Below are 19,606 nucleotides of genomic sequence, written 5' to 3' on the forward strand. Positions count from 1 at the left end.
AATAGAAAAAAAAAATAGAAAATCACTACTAGTAGTTCAGGCAAGAAAAATCACAGGACCCTAAAACTGGTGGTGGGGGCGCCCAGGGGGCTCAGTCGGTTGAGTGACTGCCTTCGGCTCAGGTCATGATTCTGGAGTCCCAGGATTAAGTCCCGTATCAGGCTCCCTGCTCAGTGGGGAGTGTGCTTCTCCCTCTGACCCTCCCCCTTCCCGTTCTCTCTCCCTCTCTCACTCTCTCTCACATAAATAAATAAAATAATCTTTAAAAAAACAAACTGGTGGGTGGACATTTCAGGAAGGACAGGGTATTTACAGCAACTCAAAGTACCTCCCCACAAAGTGCTTATTAATTACTTGTTAACTAACAAATAAAAAATACTCATGAACTTCACAGTGGAGAACTTGACAGATACTACCGTAACCAGATTAAACTGGCATCATGTGCCTCCTGACATCACGCACTGAGAAGAACACGTGCTGTTTCTGTGATATTCCTGCCAAAAATGCATTACCTAATCTAATTATGAGGAACATCAGACAAACCCCAAGTGCATGACATTCTACTAACTAACTGGTACATACTCTTCAAAAATGTCAAAACTGTGAAGGGGGAGGGGACATCCAAAGAACTTTCCAGATTACAGGCCAGAGACAGGACACAAGTAATATACTGCATGGTTCTTTCTGGACTGTATCATTGACCAGGGGGAGGTAGGAATTTGATGATCATACCATTATAATGTAAATTTCCTGATTTCGACAAGTGCACTCTAATTACGTCTGTGTCTCTGTTTTTAGGAAATACACACTGAAGTATTTTAGAGTACCAAGACATCATATCTGGAACTTACTCAGATGGTTCAGAATGAAGTTATACATACAATGTGTATATATATATGGGGGAGGGCAAATGTGGTACAATGCTGGTTGCTAAATCTGGGTTAAAAGTAAACAGAAGTAGGGGCGCCTGGGTGGCTCTGGCTCAGTCATTAAGCGTCTGCCTTCGGCTCAGGGTTTGATCCCAGGGTACTGGGATCGAACCCCGCATCAGGCTCCCTGCTCCACTGGGAGCCTGCTTCTTCCTCTCTCACTCCCCCTGCTTGTGTTCCCTCTCTCGCTGGCTCTCTCTCTCTGTCAAATAAATAAATAAAATCTTTTTAAAAAATAAAATAAAATAAAAATAAAAGTTAACAGAAGTTGTCTGTATTATTCTTACAACATTTGTATAAATTTGAAATTATTTCAAAACAAAAAGTTTTAAAAAACACACAAATAACCAAGTCTACCATGAATGCCAACTACTTCAGAGGATTCCGCTCTAGTTCCCAGCAAGATTTCCTTCATGGATTCCAAAAGTCACCAAGATTTGTGGTAAAAAGAGTAATTTCTGAAGTCAAACTATCTGGGGCCTTTATAGGCTAATTCAATCCTCCATGGAACATACGTCAATTATTAAATGTAGAGTCCTGATACTGACGATCAAATGAACTTTCAAGACTCCTCAACATATACTGGCCCAATTAAAGTGTGTTACAACAGTGAAGAAGAGAACACGCGAGGGTGAAAAGCTGTCATACATCGTGCATTAAGGACATGGGAAGCTCTGCAGCCTTGTGGTTAGAGCTCTGATCACAGAGACCCAGGTGCACATCTGAGCTCTACAACTCACTAGCTCAGCCACCTGGGCAAGTTCTTTCCACCTCAGATTCATCATCCTCAAAAAGGCAATGACTGATCATTTTTTTTTTTGCAATGATAATTCTTATGTTCCTTTTAAGAATAAACTGAGAATCCATACAGTATACTATCAGTCAGCAATTAGAAGTAACAAAGTACTGGGGGCGCCTGGATGGCTCGGTCAGTTGAGCGATGGACTCCTGGTTTTGGGTCATGATCTCGGGGTCGTGGGATCGAGCCCCATGTTGGGCTCCACGTGTCTGCTTGAGAGATTCTCTCTTTCCCTCCCCATCTGCCCCTCCCCCCACTCCTGTTTTCTATCTCTCTCAAATAAATAAATACATAAATAAAATCTTTTTAAAAAAGTAATGAAGTACTGATATATGCTACAATTTGGATGAACCTCAAAAATATTATGCTAAAGGAAAGAAACCAGACACAGGAGGCCACATGCTGTATGACTCCATTCATGTGAACTGTCCTGAATAAGCAAATCCGTAGAGACAGAAAGTAGATTAGCGCTTGCTTTGAGAAGGGGTACCTAATAGGTGCACGGTTTCTTTTTGAGGTGATGAAAATGTCCTAAGATTATAGTGCAGTATGTGAATATACTAAAAGCCACTGAGCTGTGTCCTTTAAATATGTATGGTATGTGAATTATATTTCAATAAAGCTGTTTAAAAAAAAAAAGAATAGGGACTGGGCAAAAAAACAAAATAAATAAAAAACGAAAATAAAAAAGAATAAACTGGGATAATAAAAAAGAGGGCTTACGAAATCCACTCATTCCACAAACACTGAGTACCTATCACAGGCACTAAGGATGGCACACCAGTTAACAGAATAACATCCCTGCCCTCAAGAGGGCTTCTTTGCAATGGAGGAGATAAAAAAAAAAAAAAAAAAGGAAAAGAAAAGTAAATAAATAAAATGTCAGATGGTGATAACTGCTACAAGAGGAATAAAGCAGTGGGGCACCTTGGTGGCTCACTCGGTTGAGCACCCGACTCTTTGGGATCAAGCCCCACCTCAGGCTCCCTGCTCCGTGGGAAGTCTGCTTCTCCCTCTCCCTCTGCCCCTCTCCCCTGCTCATGTTCTCTCTCTCACACTCTTGGTCTCTCAAATAAATATATAAAATCTTTTTTTTTTAAGATTTTTTTTATTTATTTGACAGAGACAGGCAGCGAGAGAGGGAACACAAGCAGGGGGAGTGGGAGAGGAAGAAGCAGGCTCCCAGTGGAGAAGCCTGATGTGGGGCTCGATCCCAGAACGCTGGGATCACACCCTGAGCCAAAGGCAGATGCTTAACAACTGCGCCACCCAGGCGCCCCACAAATAAATATATAAAATCTTAAAAAAAAAATTAAAAAAAGAAAGAGGAATAAAGCAGCGAGAGGGATGCTACTTATACGGGATATATGGGGAGGGCCTCAGGGACAAGGTAACGTCTGACAAGACCAGGACGAAGCAAGGCAGCAACACGCCCCTATAAAGGAGAGGGGCGTACCAGGCAAGGGGTGGACCATACACGACATGTATGCAAGGGGCCAGGGTGGTTGGGGCAGAATGGGCAAGGGACAGACGGGTAGAGGAAACCAGTGGGTTAAAAAGAGCCAGAAGACGTAGGGCCTCGGAGACGCTGTAGAAACTTCAACCTTTATTTTTTGTGAAATGGGAAAGGACTGAAAGGTTCAGGCAGAGGAGCAACAGGATCTGACTTACATTTTTAAATCACCTTTCAAAGTACTGTGCAGGGATCACACACAAGTCAGTCAAGAAAGCCACCGTGGTAAATAATCCAGACAAGAAATGATGGTACCAAGAACCAAGGTGGCAGCGGTGGGAGGAGTGACAAATAGTCCAACTAGGAATATCTTGAGGGTAGCCAACAGGATTTCCTAAAGGATCATACGTGGAATGGGAAAGAAAAGAGTAAGTATACTCCTAGGTTTGGAGTCTAGTCAATTAGAAGGCTGGAATTTTGGAAAGGGTGGGGAAAGGAAAATCAAGGGTTAGATTTGGTACGTGTTAAGTTCGAGATGCTTAGCTGTCCAAGTGTTGGTGCACACTAAGCACTAAAAGTTAGACACTATTATTGACAATCGTAATAATAAACGTAAGATTGTTCTGACAAGAAATAATCAGAAAAGGCAAGAATGCAGACACATTCCTGCTGTTTACATTAACTGAAATTCATTTTATTTTTAGTTTTTCCTATACCATGTCACTAGTGTTTTAGGGGGAATCTACACATCATTCTGACTGGCCTTGAGAAAAAAATCACACAGGCTGCAGCTACTGTCCTCGTTCACATCCCAGCTCTGTGTGACCATGGGCTAGTGATTTCACTTCACTGTTAACTCATCTATAAAAAGGACACAGTAACAAATGCATGTGTGCAAACACGGAATCCTCTGATCTACACCCCAATTTTTTTCACTAACTACAACTTGAAGATCCTTCTACAAGAGTACATTCTTTTTAACAGCTACACAATATTCCATCGTATGAATATACCCCCAAGAATTCAATTCCCATTATAGGACATTTATATTATGCCTGGGTTTTGTTATTACAAATAATGCAGCACAGGAGCACCTGGGTGGCTCAGTCGGTTAAGCGACCGACTCTTGGTTTTGGCTCAGGTCATGATCTCAGGGTTGTACGACTGAGCCCCATCTTGCACTCTGCGCTCAGTGGGGAGTCTGCTTGAGATTCTCTCTCTCCCTCTCCCTAGCCCCCAGCACTCTCTGTGGCAGGGCGGGGCGGGGGGGGAGCTGGCAGGACATGGTGCAGGCAGGTTCCATCACTCCTGAATCTCCCTCCAAAATAGTAGGGCTGCATCACTGCTCACTCTCTGTAAAGCATGGTCTGCACCCAGCAGGGCGGGGGTGGGGGTGGGAGATGACTGCTGTTCATAATGTTGAATTTCTGCAAAATAAACTGTATTTGCAAATCCAAAAAAAAACAAACAATACAGCAGAAGACATTCTTTACAATCATCATTATACATTTTCTCAAGTACATCCATAAATTAAATTTTCAGAAAATTGCTTTGGCAAGAGTTTGCCTTTCACTTTGACAAATCTCCCCAGCTGCACTCAAAAGAAGGTACAAGTTTCCATTCCCATAAATTGAGTGTGAAAGCCCGTTTTCTCTCACTTTTGCCAATACTGCATATATTACCAATTTTTTTCATCTTTGTCAATCTGATTCATGAAAAAAAGTACCATCCTAGTTTGCATTTCTGTGTGACACTAAGCACTTTTTCATGTTTTCAAAGCCCCTTTTCTTCCTTTTCTGTGAGTTGTCAGTTTGTCATTGTTCATTTTCTCTTGCATTTTTTTTCTTCTTACTGATTTATAGGAGCTCTTGATATAACCAGAAAATGACCCTTTATTATACGTGTGGCAAATATTCATCTTAGCTTTTTGCACTTTTCACTGTTTGTGGTAATCTTTTTCCACAGAAATTCATCTTGGCATGGTTAAATTTATCAGATCTTTCCTTTATGATTTCTGAGTTTCTCACTATGCTTAGAAAAACTTAACTCATAGCACTGTTGTAAGACAGAAATAAATTAATACACATAAAATGCTTAGCACAGAACCAGCCCTTTGAGTTTCACCTTTGGAACTAGGAATTTAGTTTTTAGTCAGAATAAAATACTTTTTAGAATAAAGGCACAGATTTTCACAGGACGCTGCAAGATGTGGCCCCAACCTGATTCTCTCTCTCTTTTTTTAAGATTTATTTATGAGAGAGAAAGAGAGTGAGCTTGCAGGAAGGAGGGGCAGAGGAAGAGTGAGAGAGAGAATCTTAAGCAGAGTCCCTACTGAGCACATAGCCACAACCCCGAGATCATGATCTGAGCCAAAATCAAGAGTCAGATGCTTAACCGACTGAGCCACCCAGGCACGCCCCCCCCAAGTCTGACTCCCTTATCCTGGTGACTTTTCTGTTTTCCTCAAATATGCCCCATGTGGCCTTTGCATGGGTTTTTCTTTCAGAAGCTCCCATCTCACCTTTTCACAGCACCCTGAGCGAGAGCAACGAGAGCAACGTAAGTACAATCACACATTCCTCCAACCACCAGGTTAAAAACTGGACTGGCAGCTCCCAAGGGAGAGAACCTGCCTGTAGCAACGTGTACCTCCAGCTCCACGCAAAGGGGCTAACACATGATTCCTTAAATATCTGTGGCTAGAAGGGAAGGACGAAAGCAGCCATTGGGGGAGCGTGGGGATGTCTGTCACTGCTCCTCCACATTCACAGCTCCCCATTGACACAGGTCATAGGTGGTGTCACAACAGGCTGTCAGGAGACGTAAGTGTCAGCTGGCAAAGGCTCGGACCTGACCCACCAGCTCTTTAAAAAAAAAAAATCATTTCTAGTACACAGTCGATTTTTATCCCATTTGTAGTGCTAAGGCGGTTATCCTCCCTTATCTGTATGCTACTGCAATTTTAATAAGAACTTCCAAAGCAGGGGCACCCGGGTGGCTTAGTCGGTTGAGTGTCTGCCTTCAGCTCAGGTCATGATCTCAGGGTCTTGGGATGGAGCCCATATTGGGCTCCCTACTCAGCAGGGAGTCTGCTCCTCCCTCTCCCTCTGTCCCTCCCCCCCACCCCGTGCTGTGGGCACACACACCCTCTCTCTCTCACACAAATAAATAAAATCTTAATAAAAAAAAAAAAGAGGGGCGCCTGGGTGGCACAGCAGTTGAGCATCTGCCTTCGGCTCAGGGCGTGATCCTGGCGTTATGGGATCAAGCCCCACATCAGGCTCTTCTGCTGTGAGTCTGCTTCTTCCTCTCCCACTCCCCCTGCTTGTGTTCCCTCTCTCGCTGGCTGTCTCTATCTTTGTCGAATGAATAAATAAAATAAAATTAAAAAAAAAAAAGAATTTCCTATGCACAGGTCCAGGACACCTGTGCAAAAGGCAAAAACCTGTCCCAAAGCCTCCCTATGGGTCTGAAAACACTAAAATTTGATATTTTAACTAAGTTAATACCAGTAGGGAAAGAACTCTTGGTCTACTTCTCTTTGTCTCTGTTACCACTCTCGTACCTTTACAGCACTTCACCCAGCTTTTTTCTGTGCCCCTCACCTGTAAATGTGCAGGTATTCATAACATGGTAATAAATACATATTAAAAAACAAATGGGATGCCTGGGTGGCTCAGCAGGTTAAGCGTTTGACTCCCAATTTCATCGCAGGGTCCTGAGATTGAGCCCCACATTGGGCTCTGGGCGTGGAACCTGCTTAAGATTCTCTGTCCCTCTCTCTCTGCCCTCCCCGACCTTGCACTCTCTCTGAGAACAAACAAAAAAACAAAAGAGGTGCTCACGGTTCTTTCTACAGGACAAGCTAAATAAAGTAGACCACATTGTGTAGCCCCATAAGCAGACCCCACTTAAAAGCAATGAAATTTTACATTTAATCTGGACCTTAGAGGAAAAGAACCAAAGTCATAAACATCTCTATAAAGTTTGGCAACCATTCTACCAGGGTTGTGGTAGATAGAATATAAACTGTTTCGTTTTAAGCTTTAATTTATGAGTCAGAAGAAAATATAATTTTCTATTAAGTGTATTCTTAAAAAAATTACACCTATATTTTGGATTTGTTTTTCCCTTCAACAAAGCCAATAAGCATATGTATTTGAAAGAAATACATGTACTTGCATTTACCAATATGAGTTGCATTTTTCTAAACATTAAGTAAGCCCAGGCATCATAACATGAAAAAATGTAAAATACTAAATTTTTCCTTCCCTTCCTAATTATTTGGATTGAAAAAGGTTAGGATAAGGCACAGTTTTATGTTTTTGCATCTTGCAATTTAATTTGGAAAGAAATACATCAAAGTGTGTAAAAAAAAGTATTTCTGTATCTGTTTTTAAAAAGCTACTCCTGGGGCGCCTGGGTAGTGTAGCCGTTAAGCGTCTGCCTCCAGCTCAGGGCGTGATCCCGGCGTTTCGGGATCGAGTCCCACATCAGGCTCCTCCGCTATGAGCCTGCTTCTTCCTCTCCCACTCCCCATGCTGTGTTCCCTCTCTCGCTGCCTGTCTCTCTCTCTGTCACATAAATAAATAAAATCTTTAAAAATTAAAAATAAATTTTAAAAAATTAAAAAATAAAAATAAAAAGCTACTTCTGTATAAAGCTGAAGTATAACTTTAAATGTTCCTGCTACACAATTAGCAAGCATCGCAGTAAAGATTGGATATGGCAAGAATCATCAATGGATGCTTAATCTGGGGGAGATTCTGGCGGGGAGCAGGATACCTGCATGGTCATACACTGTATCTTCATCAATCACTGATTAGTTACAAGGGAGAAAATACGGGGTGCCTGGGTAGCTCCATCAGTTAAGCGTCTGCCTTCAGCTCAGGTCATGATCCCAGGGTCCTGGGATCAGTCCCGCATCAGGGTCCTGGGATCGAGTCCCGCATCAGGCTCCTTGCTCAGCAGGGAGCCTGCTTCTCTCTCTGCCTGCCACTCCCCCTGCTTGTGCGCTTGCTCTCTCTCTGACAAATAAATAAATAAAATCTTTTAAAAGGGGGGGAGAAAATATTATACAAAGGAGAAAGTGGAAAAACCCTTAACCAGGTAGTCACTGATGATTAACATCATCAGTGGACATCATGTACCTCCAGATACAACACCCCAAGAAGGACACGATATCACCTACCTAGTACTCCGGCTGAAATCTAGTAATAATGAAACACTAGACAAATCCAAAACGAGAAATATTCTATTTTAAAAGGGGAAGGGGGAGATGTATTTTTCCTAAAAATCACTAGCATAAAAGACAAAGGTTGCAGAAGTTTCCAGATTAAAGAGATCTAACAACTAAATACAAGTGGATCCTGTAGTAGAGGAGGGAAAAAATGGTATAAAGGGCATGACTGGGTCAACCAGCACAGCTGGAATAAAGCAGGTTAGATAAAAAGATTGTTATTGATGGTAAAATTACTACAGTTAAAAATTTTAAAAGATAGGGGAACCCGGTGGCTCAGTCGGTTAAGTGGCTAGCTGCCTTCGGCTCAGGTCAGGATCCCAGGGTCCTAGGATCGAGCCCCGCATTGGGCTCCCTGCTCAGCAGAGAGCCTGCTTCTCCCTCTCCCTCTGCCCACCTGTGCTCTCTCTCTCTGTCAAATAAATACATAAAAATCTTTAAAAAAAGATAGCTTTATTCTTAGAAAATATACACTGAAGTATTTAGGAACAAAGGGCTATGATCTATGTAATTTATCTTCAAATGTCTGGAGAAAAAAATTATAAAATATTATATATGTGTATTTAAACACACACACACAGAATGTAAAACAAATGGGATAGAAAGTTAACAGTAGTGAGTCTGTGTAAATGGTAGTCTATCCATATGCGTATTCTTTGCACTATTCTGATTCTTGTAACTTTTCTCAAAGTTTGAAACAAATCCTAAGTAAAAGATAAAAATTATTTGAAAATTTTCTGAAAAATCCATTTGCTCAAGTCACCAGCATGATTTCCATCATCAGTAAGTTATCCATCCATACCCCTGAAGCTGGCTGTATAGGTAGGTACCAAAAAGAGATGACAGGAAGAAGACAGAGATGAGAACTTACATGGAGAGAGAGTATGGGGACAGAAAGAAGACAGATTTATGGTTTTACTACCAATAATATTATATATTTAAATAAGAACTTATAAATTATGAAACAAAGAAGATTTCTCCATGTTTATTACAAACGCCTTTTTTCAACAATTGTGAACCAGTTCTGACAGCAAGGACAAAATAATGTAGTATTGGCTATCATACTTTACAGCAGGTTAAAATTACTGCAACATTTACTGAATGCCATGTGCCAATGTAACCATTACTATTACTATTACTATTTACTTCTAAAAGTTTCTAAAGCAGGATCTAAACCCACAGTTGTCTTATTGTAACCACATGTTCTCACCTTTGCATGTTTCACAGAAATAATGCTTACACAGAGTATCCTGCTGATGCTGAGGGTGCAAAAGACATTATAAATTGACTTCCACTGCTGAAGGTGTACGCAAACACCACCCCACCCGTCAGGTAGACTGGCAACAGGAGATAAGGCCAATGGTGGTCTCTTTACCCCTTTATTAAATAAACTCTATTATCTCCTCTACAACTTACAATTATACCTATCATGTTATTAAGAATGAACAGAGGAGGGTGATGTTTACAAGGGAAATAGTAACCAGCATTTAGCACAAAGACCGGACAGAGCAAGGGCTTAATAAACATTGGCTATCACCTTTGCTATCATTATTATTACTGGTGGAAGACAGCAGGAAAGATTCTTCTCATGCATAATTATGTCAGTATCACACAGGCCATTCTGACATCTGTATTATTTATGTTACACTGCCTTTTAATAAACTTAACTTCAGGGTTCAGGGGCTGTCCCTACATTATTTCAAATAGCATACAATTATAAATTAAAAGTTGTAGCCCATAACCTATCTACTTGAGCTTTGATTTATTTTAAACTCTTCTTCCTTAGCGGTTTTTTCAAATAGCGCTGGTAATCACCAAAAACTTTTTCCCACTTACATTTAATATTTGTTTCAATCACTGACAATTCTATGATGTGCAGCGTGCTTATCACCAATAAGGAGAAGTGGGAGTTCACTCAATCCCTTAGATCTTAGTGAGGATAAAGACAAACAGTAGAATTAACAGAATTAATATTACGGGGCTGGCCTCAAGGATTTCAAACGATTGTGATATTAGGTACTGAGGACACACACCTCGAAGCCTGGTCCCATCTCCCACCTGGTATGAGTGTAAACAGTAGAGGTTAGTCTAACCAAAAAAAAAAAAAGGTAACATAAATGCATTTGCATTACCTGAAAAGATGGGAAAAGGCAAATCAGTATACCTCCATTTGAGTTTATCAACAAACTGATTAATACCATTGGGTCCACACGGTATTAGATGAGAAGAAACAGATAAATTTCCAGTCCTCCCATGTATATAGTAGGCATCTGGTGAATGGCTGTTGACTGAATGAATTTGGGGGGTGGATAAAAAAAACAGGTAGGATAAGACATCAGGAAGAGGGAAGTAGAGAAAAAGTCACATGGGGAAGGGAGAGGGAAGGAAAAGTGTCCCCCTTTTGCTCATTCTAACACCTGCAAACCTGCCGGCTCCTGACAACCCCTTCTAACTGGCCATCTTCTGATGTTATTATTTAGTAAGAAAGGGTCTCAAGTCACACATGGCCTAGGCGGCTACTACCCACCTCTTCGAAAAAGCTGAAAGTGTGTGTGTGTGCGCGCACACACACATACGAACCACCACCACTTGTGGAAAAAGAGCCACAAATCAATGTCTACAACAAAATGCATAAAACACAGGAGCCTGAGTGAGCTTGAAGAAACAAAAGACCAGGGGAGTTTACAAACCCAAACAGTTTGCTGGGAAATCACACCAGAAATCTACATAACCACCCGCCTCCCTGTCAGCGAACACAGATTCTGCACAGGCTTAGCTCTCTGAGGCTAGGAACTTATTATGTCAAGTGAGTCTTCAAAAAAAAAAAAAAAAAAATGCTGATGAACCAAAAAGAAAATACAATGATGCTGAATATTTTGTTTTATCTAAGCACCCTCTTCCCCCAGTGGTGTGGGGAAACGGTCAAGCAGGCCGATAATTTCAGGAACTTATTCTTATTCAAGGCCGCCATGCTAAGAAGAGAATTTAAACTAGGGATCCAAAGTCTAATTTCGGTTTCTTGCCTAAATATAAAGTGACACTGGGTATATCTTTCTTACCAGCTGCTCCAAAAAAAATCATTATCTTTGTCCTTGGGGAGAAAGTTTATAGTTTGGTACTTTCTGCAGATTATAAGAATATTCCTCTTTTCTAATTAAATTTTAATATCCTATAGGAAAAGGATAAGTCATGAAGAAAGGGCAGTCGATAGGGACAAGCAGTCTGAGTAACTGAAGCTAGAAAAAAGTGGTTACGGCAGTTTTTCCACGGTAGCGAACAGCTGTCTTTATGATATCTTCTCGTGGAGTTTCGGCGGTCAGCATCATGGCTCTGATGACAAGGCAATAAAAGCAAACTGCCTCTGAAACTCCTTCCACAAACGGCTTCTACGTTAGTTCAAAGCCTCTCTCTCGTTCGGCTGCTCTCCCCGAGTCCACTCGTGTCTCCTACAATCCTTCCTTCACAGTAGCCAGAGAGATATTTTTAAACTGACCAGCTCATGCCACTCCCCTGATCACATCCTTCTATGCCTTTTATGCTGCTCTTAAAATACAATCCAAACTCCTCTCCATGGTCCACATGACCCTTGAAGACATCACAAGTTCCTGTATGGTCCAGTTCCTACCCACCTCCCCAGTGTCCCCGATGTGCTCCCTTCTGCTCTTGAAGTGCTCCAAGAACTTCCCCACCTCAGCACTTCCACACCTCCTGTTTCCCAACACCTGAACACCCAGGGCCTAGCACAGAGCCTGGCAAATAGTAATCCCACAATAAATAGCTCTTGAGTGAGTGGACTGATGTTTCATTAGAATGATTCCATGGGATGATAAAGACTTGGACCTAGAATCCATTATCTCTTTATATTTTTTTAAAAGATTTTATTTATTTATTTGTCAGAGAGAGAGAGCGTGCGCGTGAGAGCACAAGCAGGGGGAGAGGCAGGCAGAGGGAGAAGCGGGCTCTCCACTGAGCAAGGAGCCCAATGTGGGACTCGATTCCAGGACCCTGGGATCATGACCTGAGCTGAAGGCAGACACTTAACCAACTGAGCCACCTAGGCATCCCACAGACTGTATTATCTTTACAAGAAAATATGGCATGTCTGTATATATGTATGTGTGTATAGACAGATATATACAATGTCTATATATATGTATATATCAGGATACATGTACATATGTATTCTAAACAGAATAGCCTATCCTGATAAACTTCTATTTCACTTTGGTACTAGCTTTATCAAACTCTGATGTAGCACACAAGTCTGTCTCCCTCTTTGAATTCAATGCTCCTTGCAACCATGAATAGTATCTTCCACATTTCAACGTTGTCAAGGACCACAGCACATGTAAGTCTACAAAATGCACACAACCCTCCAAAACTCAGTAGTGAATTGAGCTCCAATTTAGGGAGTCTGAATCCAGTTCCGGGTCTTAAAGCCTTGGCTGCAGTCCACAACTCCCACAGAGCCTGAGTATTTGCCTTGCCTTAAAGGTAAGGCAGTATCTGCCTAGCCTTAGAAACGTCAGCAGTGGATGGCAAGTGCCGTCTGTTTCCCAAAGGGAAAGAGGAATAAGGACAGTATCCTATTGTTCTATGGCTGCTAACGAAGTACACGAAGGCCCACCAGTAACAATCACAAACATGAGCTGGTTCTGCTTTTTCAGGATCTTGTGTGCTTTCCAACAGTCTCTGCACTGACCATGGGCAAGAAGGGTAAGTAATCTTAGCAGTGGCCCCTGCATTTGAGCAGTTCCAGCCAAAACTCTGAGCTTACATCGGGACACAACATTAATAAAGACATCCCAGTCGCAACTGGAAAGGCAAAGGCCTGTTATTTTTCAGCAAGGCAGGTTTATTTACTCCCACAGGAGATAAACCAACATGGCCACCAGGGAGAGCCTGGGACAAAATGTACTTGACCTGCAATAGATAAACCAAGAGCCTGGAGTCTGAGAACAAGCTAAATCTTCTGCTCTTCTCAGCTCAAGTCATCGTCCATCATCTTTCAGAAGAACAAAAGCAAATGTAGGGAGGGGCGACTGGGTGGCTCAGTCGGTTAAGCATCTGCCTTCGGCTCAGGTCATGATCCCAGGGTCCTGAGATCGACCCCCACGTCGGACTCCCTGCTCAGCAGGGAGTCTGCTTCTCCCTCTCCCTCTGCTGCTCCCCCTGCTTGTCCTCTCTCTCCGTGTCAAATACATAAATAAGCAATCTTTAAAAAAAAAAAAAAGCAGATGTAAAGGACCTGCCATATGCTGAAAGAGGGCTCAAAGAATACAGGGAGTTTTGTCAGCTGAACAAGGCAGAGTGGTACACACAAGCAACCTCAAAATCTAACTTCAGTACTACCACCGCTAAATCACCCGTGGGGGAGGGGTCATTTCATTGTTCATGGCCTTCGTTTCCCTACTTATGATGTTGAGAAATATCAGTACACTGAATATACTGACATTTTAATTACTGAACACATACAAAATCTAAATCCTAAACACACCAAAAAGAATTATTTTGATAACTAAGCAAAATGAAACTGAGAATAATATTGGTCACTCAGTAGTCAACTCCTATGCTCACCTCCTCAGACAGATCATTCTTAAACTCATCAAACTAACATTATTGCCACTTGTGTTGGGTTTTTTTTCTCCCGGCAGTTACACCACCTGAAATTGCGATCTTCATTCATAGGTTTTTCTTTTCTTTCTCTCAACCGAAAGAATAGCATCTTTGCCAATCTCACTGCTTTGTCCTGCCGGGTTCGATAACTGCTCGATTGAATTAATACCGAGGTTAAAAATAATTTGAAAAAGAAAAAGACTAACACTGATCTCAAGCCTTATAATAAAACTACAATAACCAAAACCATGTGGTGTTGGCATATAGACAGATAAACAGATCAATACAACAGAATGGAGTCCAGCAACAGACCCACATATAAATGGACAACAGATTTTCTACAAAGGTGCAAATTCAAAAGAGACAGTCTCTTCAACAGTGTTAAAACTGGGTATCTATATGCAAAACAATACATATGTACATGTGTACATACACATATATAACTCCACACATCACCATATACAAAAATTAACTCAAAACCTTTGAGAAAACATTTGAGATCTTGGGTTAAGCAAAGATTCTTTAGCATGATCTGGTTTTTTTTTTAAGATTTTATTTATTTAGTTGACAGACAGCCAGCGAGAGAGGGAACACAAGCAGGGGGAGTGGGAGAGGAAGAAGCAGGCTCATAGCAGAGGAGCCTGATGTGGGGCTCGATCCCATAACGCCGGGATCACGCCCTGAGCCGAAGGCAGACGCTTAACGACTGCGCCACCCAGGCGCCCCTAGCGTGATCCATTTTAAAAAAAAATTGAGGGGCACCCCGCGGGCTCAGTCAATGGAGCACGCGACTCTTGACCTCTGGATTCTAAGTTCGAGCTCCATGTTGGGTGTAGAGATTACTTACAAATAAAATCTTAATTAATTAGTTAATTAATTAAAAATAGAAATTGATAAACTGGACTTCATCAAAATTAAAAACCTCTGTTCTTCAAAGAGACTGTTAAAAAAGATGAAAAGACAACGGGGCTCAGTTGGTTAAGCATCCAACTCTTGGTTTCAGCTCAGGTCATGATCTCAAGGTCCTGGGATCCAGCCCTGTGTCAGGCAGGCTCTGCACTCAGAGGGGAGTCTGGGGAAATCTGCTTGAGGATTCTCTTCCTCTCCCTCTGCCTCTCCCCCCACTCATGCTTGTGTGCGCACATGTGTGCTTTCCCTCTCTCTCTCAAATAAATAAATAAACATTAAAAAAAAAAAAAAAAGAGGGGCACCTGGGTGGCTCAGTCAGTTAAGCATCTGTCTGCTTTTGGCTCAGGTCAGGACTTCACGGTCCTGGGACTGAGCCCCAAGTCCTGCTCCCAGCTCAGGAGGGAGTCTGCTTCTCCCTCTCCCTCTGCAAACCCCCCCAATCGTGTGCACGCACTCTCTCTCTCTCAAATAAATAAATGAAATCTTTAAAAAAAAAAAAAAAAAGAGAGAGCAAGATGAAAGACAAGCCACAAAGAGAAAATTTTGCAATTCTGATAAAGGACTGTTTCCAGAATAAAGAACTCTTTTTTTTTTTTTTTTAAAGATTTTGCTTATTTTTTGAGAGAGAGAGAGAACACAGAGGGAGATGGAGAAGTGGTCTCCCTGCTGAGCAGACAGCCCAACCTGGGGACTCGATCCCAGGACCCTGAGATCATCACCTGAGCTGAAGGCAGACGCTTAACTGACTGAGACACCCAGGAGTCCCTGGAATAAAGAATTCTCAATAAAAAAAAAAATAACTAAATAAAAACGGGGGAAAATATTTGATCAAGTAAACATGTCACCAAAGAAAATATACAGATGGCAAAAAAGCACATGAAAAGATGATCAACATCATTAGTCACCAAGGAAAAGATGAATTAAAACTACAATGAGGGGGCGCCTGGGTGGCTCAGTCAGTTAAGCATCTGCCTTCGGCTCACGTCATGATCTCAGGGTCCTGAGATCCAGCCCCAAGTCGGGCCTCCTGCTCAATGGGGAGTCTGCCTCTCCCTCTGCCCCTCCCCCTATTGCTCATGCACTCATGCACGCATGCGCTCTCTCTCTCTCAAATAAATAAAATTCAAAATCTTAAATGAAATACCATGACACACCCACTAAAATGGCTAAAATTTAAAAATTGACCATATCAAGTGTTGACAAAGATGTGGAGTAACTAGAACTCTTACATGCTACTAGTGGGAATGTAAATGGTATAACCACTTTGGAAAACCGTCTGGCAATTTCTGAAAAAGTTAAATATACATTGACCGTATGATCCAGTCGTTCCCCCAGAGGTATTTTGGTAAATACCTCTTGCGCACAAACATTCACAGCAGCTTTGTCTGTGAGAGCCGAACTCCAGAACATCCCAAATGTTCCCATCAACAGGTGGATGGATAACAAACAGTAGTACACCCATACAATGGAACATTACCAGCAATACAAAGAAATGAACTTTTTGATACATACTACAACATGATGAATCTCAACATAATTATGCTGAGGATAAAAAACCAGACATAAAATTCCATTTATATAAAATTCTAAGAATTGCAACTAAGGTGTAATGACAGAAAGCAGAACAGTGGTCGCCTGACAAGGAAAGGATTAAAAAGACACAAGGAAACATCATGAGGGATGATGGATATGTTCATTATCTTGACTATGATGATGGTTTCACAAGTACATGCATGTGTCAAAACATCAAATTGTACACCTAAATATATGCAATCTATTGTGTGCCATTTATGCCTCAATAAAGCTGATTAAAAATAATAAAACTGACCTGCCATCTGAAAATATAATAAATAGTTTCCAATTCTATGTGTTATGTTCTTAAGCTGACTTTTTCGGTGGCATGCGTTTCTTTTCGATAATATAGGAGGGCCAGAGAAAAGGAATGATCTTTGCCACCTGCAGCTCTGGCTACACCCCCACTTCTCCCCTTTTACACTAACAAGCTGGACAATGTAGGGTCTATTACTACCCGGCCCCTTCCCCATTCCCAACCCCCAGTCTTTTTGTCTCCTAAAGAAGCAGATCCTTACTTGTCTGGAAGAGCAGACACACGGAACAAAAGGTTCAATGACTATTTGACAGATTAAAGAATAGACAACTGTTTTATTTAAAAGCTGCCTAAAGAATTAGAACATTTGAGGCTATACACTGCTCTGTTGAAACGCAGTTATATATTACCCAGATCTGTAAGCACTTGCCAACAGACCTGTCCAAATCACTCACTTCCTAAGAGGTTTTGGTTTTCTTTTCTCTCCTTCTTTTCCTTTCACGAATAAATAATGTGCTGGTGTATTTTGAGAAGACATTCCTAATATTTTGAAAATTCTCTCAAATAACCCCAACAGCCTGAAAAAAGTTCTTCAAAGTCTACGACAGTGACCATAACAAGACAATAAAGGAAAAGACCAAACAATGGGTCTTATGTGTGAATCGTATATAAAGAGTGGCAACACAAAATAACAGGATCATTATCTGAAAACAATAGGTCACACTACAGTTCAACAACAAAATAAGGCTTACAAATGATTAACAATAGTCATAAAATAATAATAGCAACATGGTGATTAAACAGTGGGGATTCTGACTCTACCACTTATTGGTTGAGTGACTTCAGGCAAGTTGCCTAACTTCTGAAAATCAGTTTATTCATCTTTAGAACCAGGATAATAGTAAGAACAAGAAGAATTCCTCTTCTCATTGGGTTATAGTGAGGATTAAACGTGTTTGGCTTACAGTAAGAGCTAAATAAACGTTAGCTATTAGAAGTAGTATTACCCTGAACTTCCAAGGGATCTCATTAATTCACTAGCCCTCCTTCTGACTCTTAGGTGCAAATCCTGTCATTTACTAGCATGAAACTTCTAAGCCTCAGTTTCCACATCCGTAAAACGGGGGCGATTAATGTTACCTGACTTTCAAGGCTGTGGTTAAGGATTAACTAACTAGAGATACAGCTGCCTTCCCTCCCATCTCCCAAAGCGAAGACCGCGGAGGAAGGAAATACTTCTAATAGCAGCAGATACAGTCAGTTTTTCCATTTCTGGCACGTGAGAGGTGGGGGGGAAAGGAGGTGAAAAGAGCCACATAAAGGGGTCAAGTTCCTGAGTGAAGCCCCCAAACGCATGCGAGAGGCAGAGTGACCCAGAGCGGCTCGACCGTCGGGGGCCCGGCCCCGCGCAACTCCCTCCTCACCCCTCCCGCGTCCCGGGCCGAGGAGCCTCCCCAAGTGAGCGGGGTTATTTCGGAATCACCATGAGGCAATTCTCATGAGGCAATGGGTCAGGAATGCGGCGCCGAGCCGGGCCGCTGGCGTCCGCGGTTCCCCGGGCGGCTCTACCTACCCCCGTCCTGACGGGCATCCCCAGGGCTGCTGGAGCCGGAACTCGGGGAGGCAGGAAATGAATGGGGACCCGAGAGGTGGGGGCGCGGTGGCGCCGGGCCCCCGGTCCCGGGAGGACGAAAAGTTGGGAGGGAGCCTGTCCCCCGCGACCCCGGGCGGGAGTCCGAAGCCCGGCCGGGGCGCCCCCTCCCGGGCGGGGCTGATCGAACGCGGCGGGGGCCGGGCCGAGGCCCGGGCCGGGCCCTCGGGGCTCCTCACCTCCGCGATGTCATGTTCCTCCCGCCCTCCGGCTCCGTGACGGACCCGCTCCTTGCTCAGGCTCTACTGGGCCCGGTCACATCGGGCTGGCCCAAGGGAGGCCCGCTCGGGACCGGACAGGGGGGCAGAGCCAGCCGGCCGCGCGCAGACCCCCCTCCAGGCCTGGGGATCCCGGAGACTGTGCAGCCGCCCCCCAAGCCCGGTTCGCTCCTCCTCCTCCCCCGCCTATCCCCGCCGGCGCCGCCGTGACGTCACCCCGCGCGACGCCCGCCGCCACTTCCTGCTCCCACTCCGCCCGAGACTGAGCGGCGGCTGTTAATGGCAGTTCAGTGTCTCCGTGGAGCCGCCGCGACGCAGTTAGCAAAACACTCTCACCCTCCTTTAGACCTGGGCTGCACGGCGCGCGCGCGGCGCCTTCACTACTGTGTGCATTCCCGTGAGCCTATCGCATTTGCTCCCACCGTATCAATTTCCATCTCTGCCCTGACTGCCAAATCTAATTTCATTCATTTCATTCCACAAATCGCCGCTCCACTTTTTAGCTGTGTAACCTTACGAAAGTTGCTGGGTGTCAGTTGTTGAGTCTCTTAGCTTCAGTGTTCTCCATTTCTTCGTTTCTGTAAAATGAAGATAGTAATTGAATTCTTTTCATAGTATTATTATGGGGATTAAATATGCAAAATACTTAGAACTAGGCCTGGTCTATTTAATAAGTGCTTTGTAATTGTTACCTGGATTATCATGATAATTAAACATCTGTTGAATGTTTTCTTTCTAGTAGGCACTGTTTTAAACTATGGGGATACAAAAAAAAAAATTGTGAGTAGTGAACTGAAGACAAAAATTCCTGCTAAAATACTCAAGAAAATACTGTATTTCCATCTTTCTTTTCTCCATACCCCTTTAAAGTATCATTTTTTTAAAGATTTTTATTTATTTATTTTAGAGAGAAAGAATCCCAAGTACACTCCTCATTGAGCCCGTAGAGGGCCTCTATCGCACA

At 42.8% G+C, this 19,606-nt stretch overlaps 1 protein-coding gene across 2 annotated transcripts in view; it reads right to left on the reverse strand.

Moving 5' to 3' along the window:
• The window catches only part of PTPN11 (protein tyrosine phosphatase non-receptor type 11), a 79,059-nt gene extending 60,226 nt beyond the window's left edge, over positions 1-18,833 (reverse strand). For both annotated transcript variants that reach the window (XM_045776480.2, XM_087857337.1), the window contains exon 1: positions 18,604-18,833. In XM_045776480.2, the coding sequence (XP_045632436.1) occupies positions 18,604-18,617 (14 nt within the window). In that variant the 5' untranslated portion in view covers positions 18,618-18,833. The remainder of the gene's footprint in view (positions 1-18,603) is intronic.
• Positions 18,834-19,606: the final 773 nt, after the last annotated feature.

The sequence above is a fragment of the Ursus americanus genome, chromosome 30 (assembly GCF_024610735.1).
Source record: "Ursus americanus isolate L20-20 chromosome 30, mUrsAme1.1.p, whole genome shotgun sequence".
In the NCBI taxonomy this organism is placed as follows: domain Eukaryota; kingdom Metazoa; phylum Chordata; class Mammalia; order Carnivora; family Ursidae; genus Ursus; species Ursus americanus.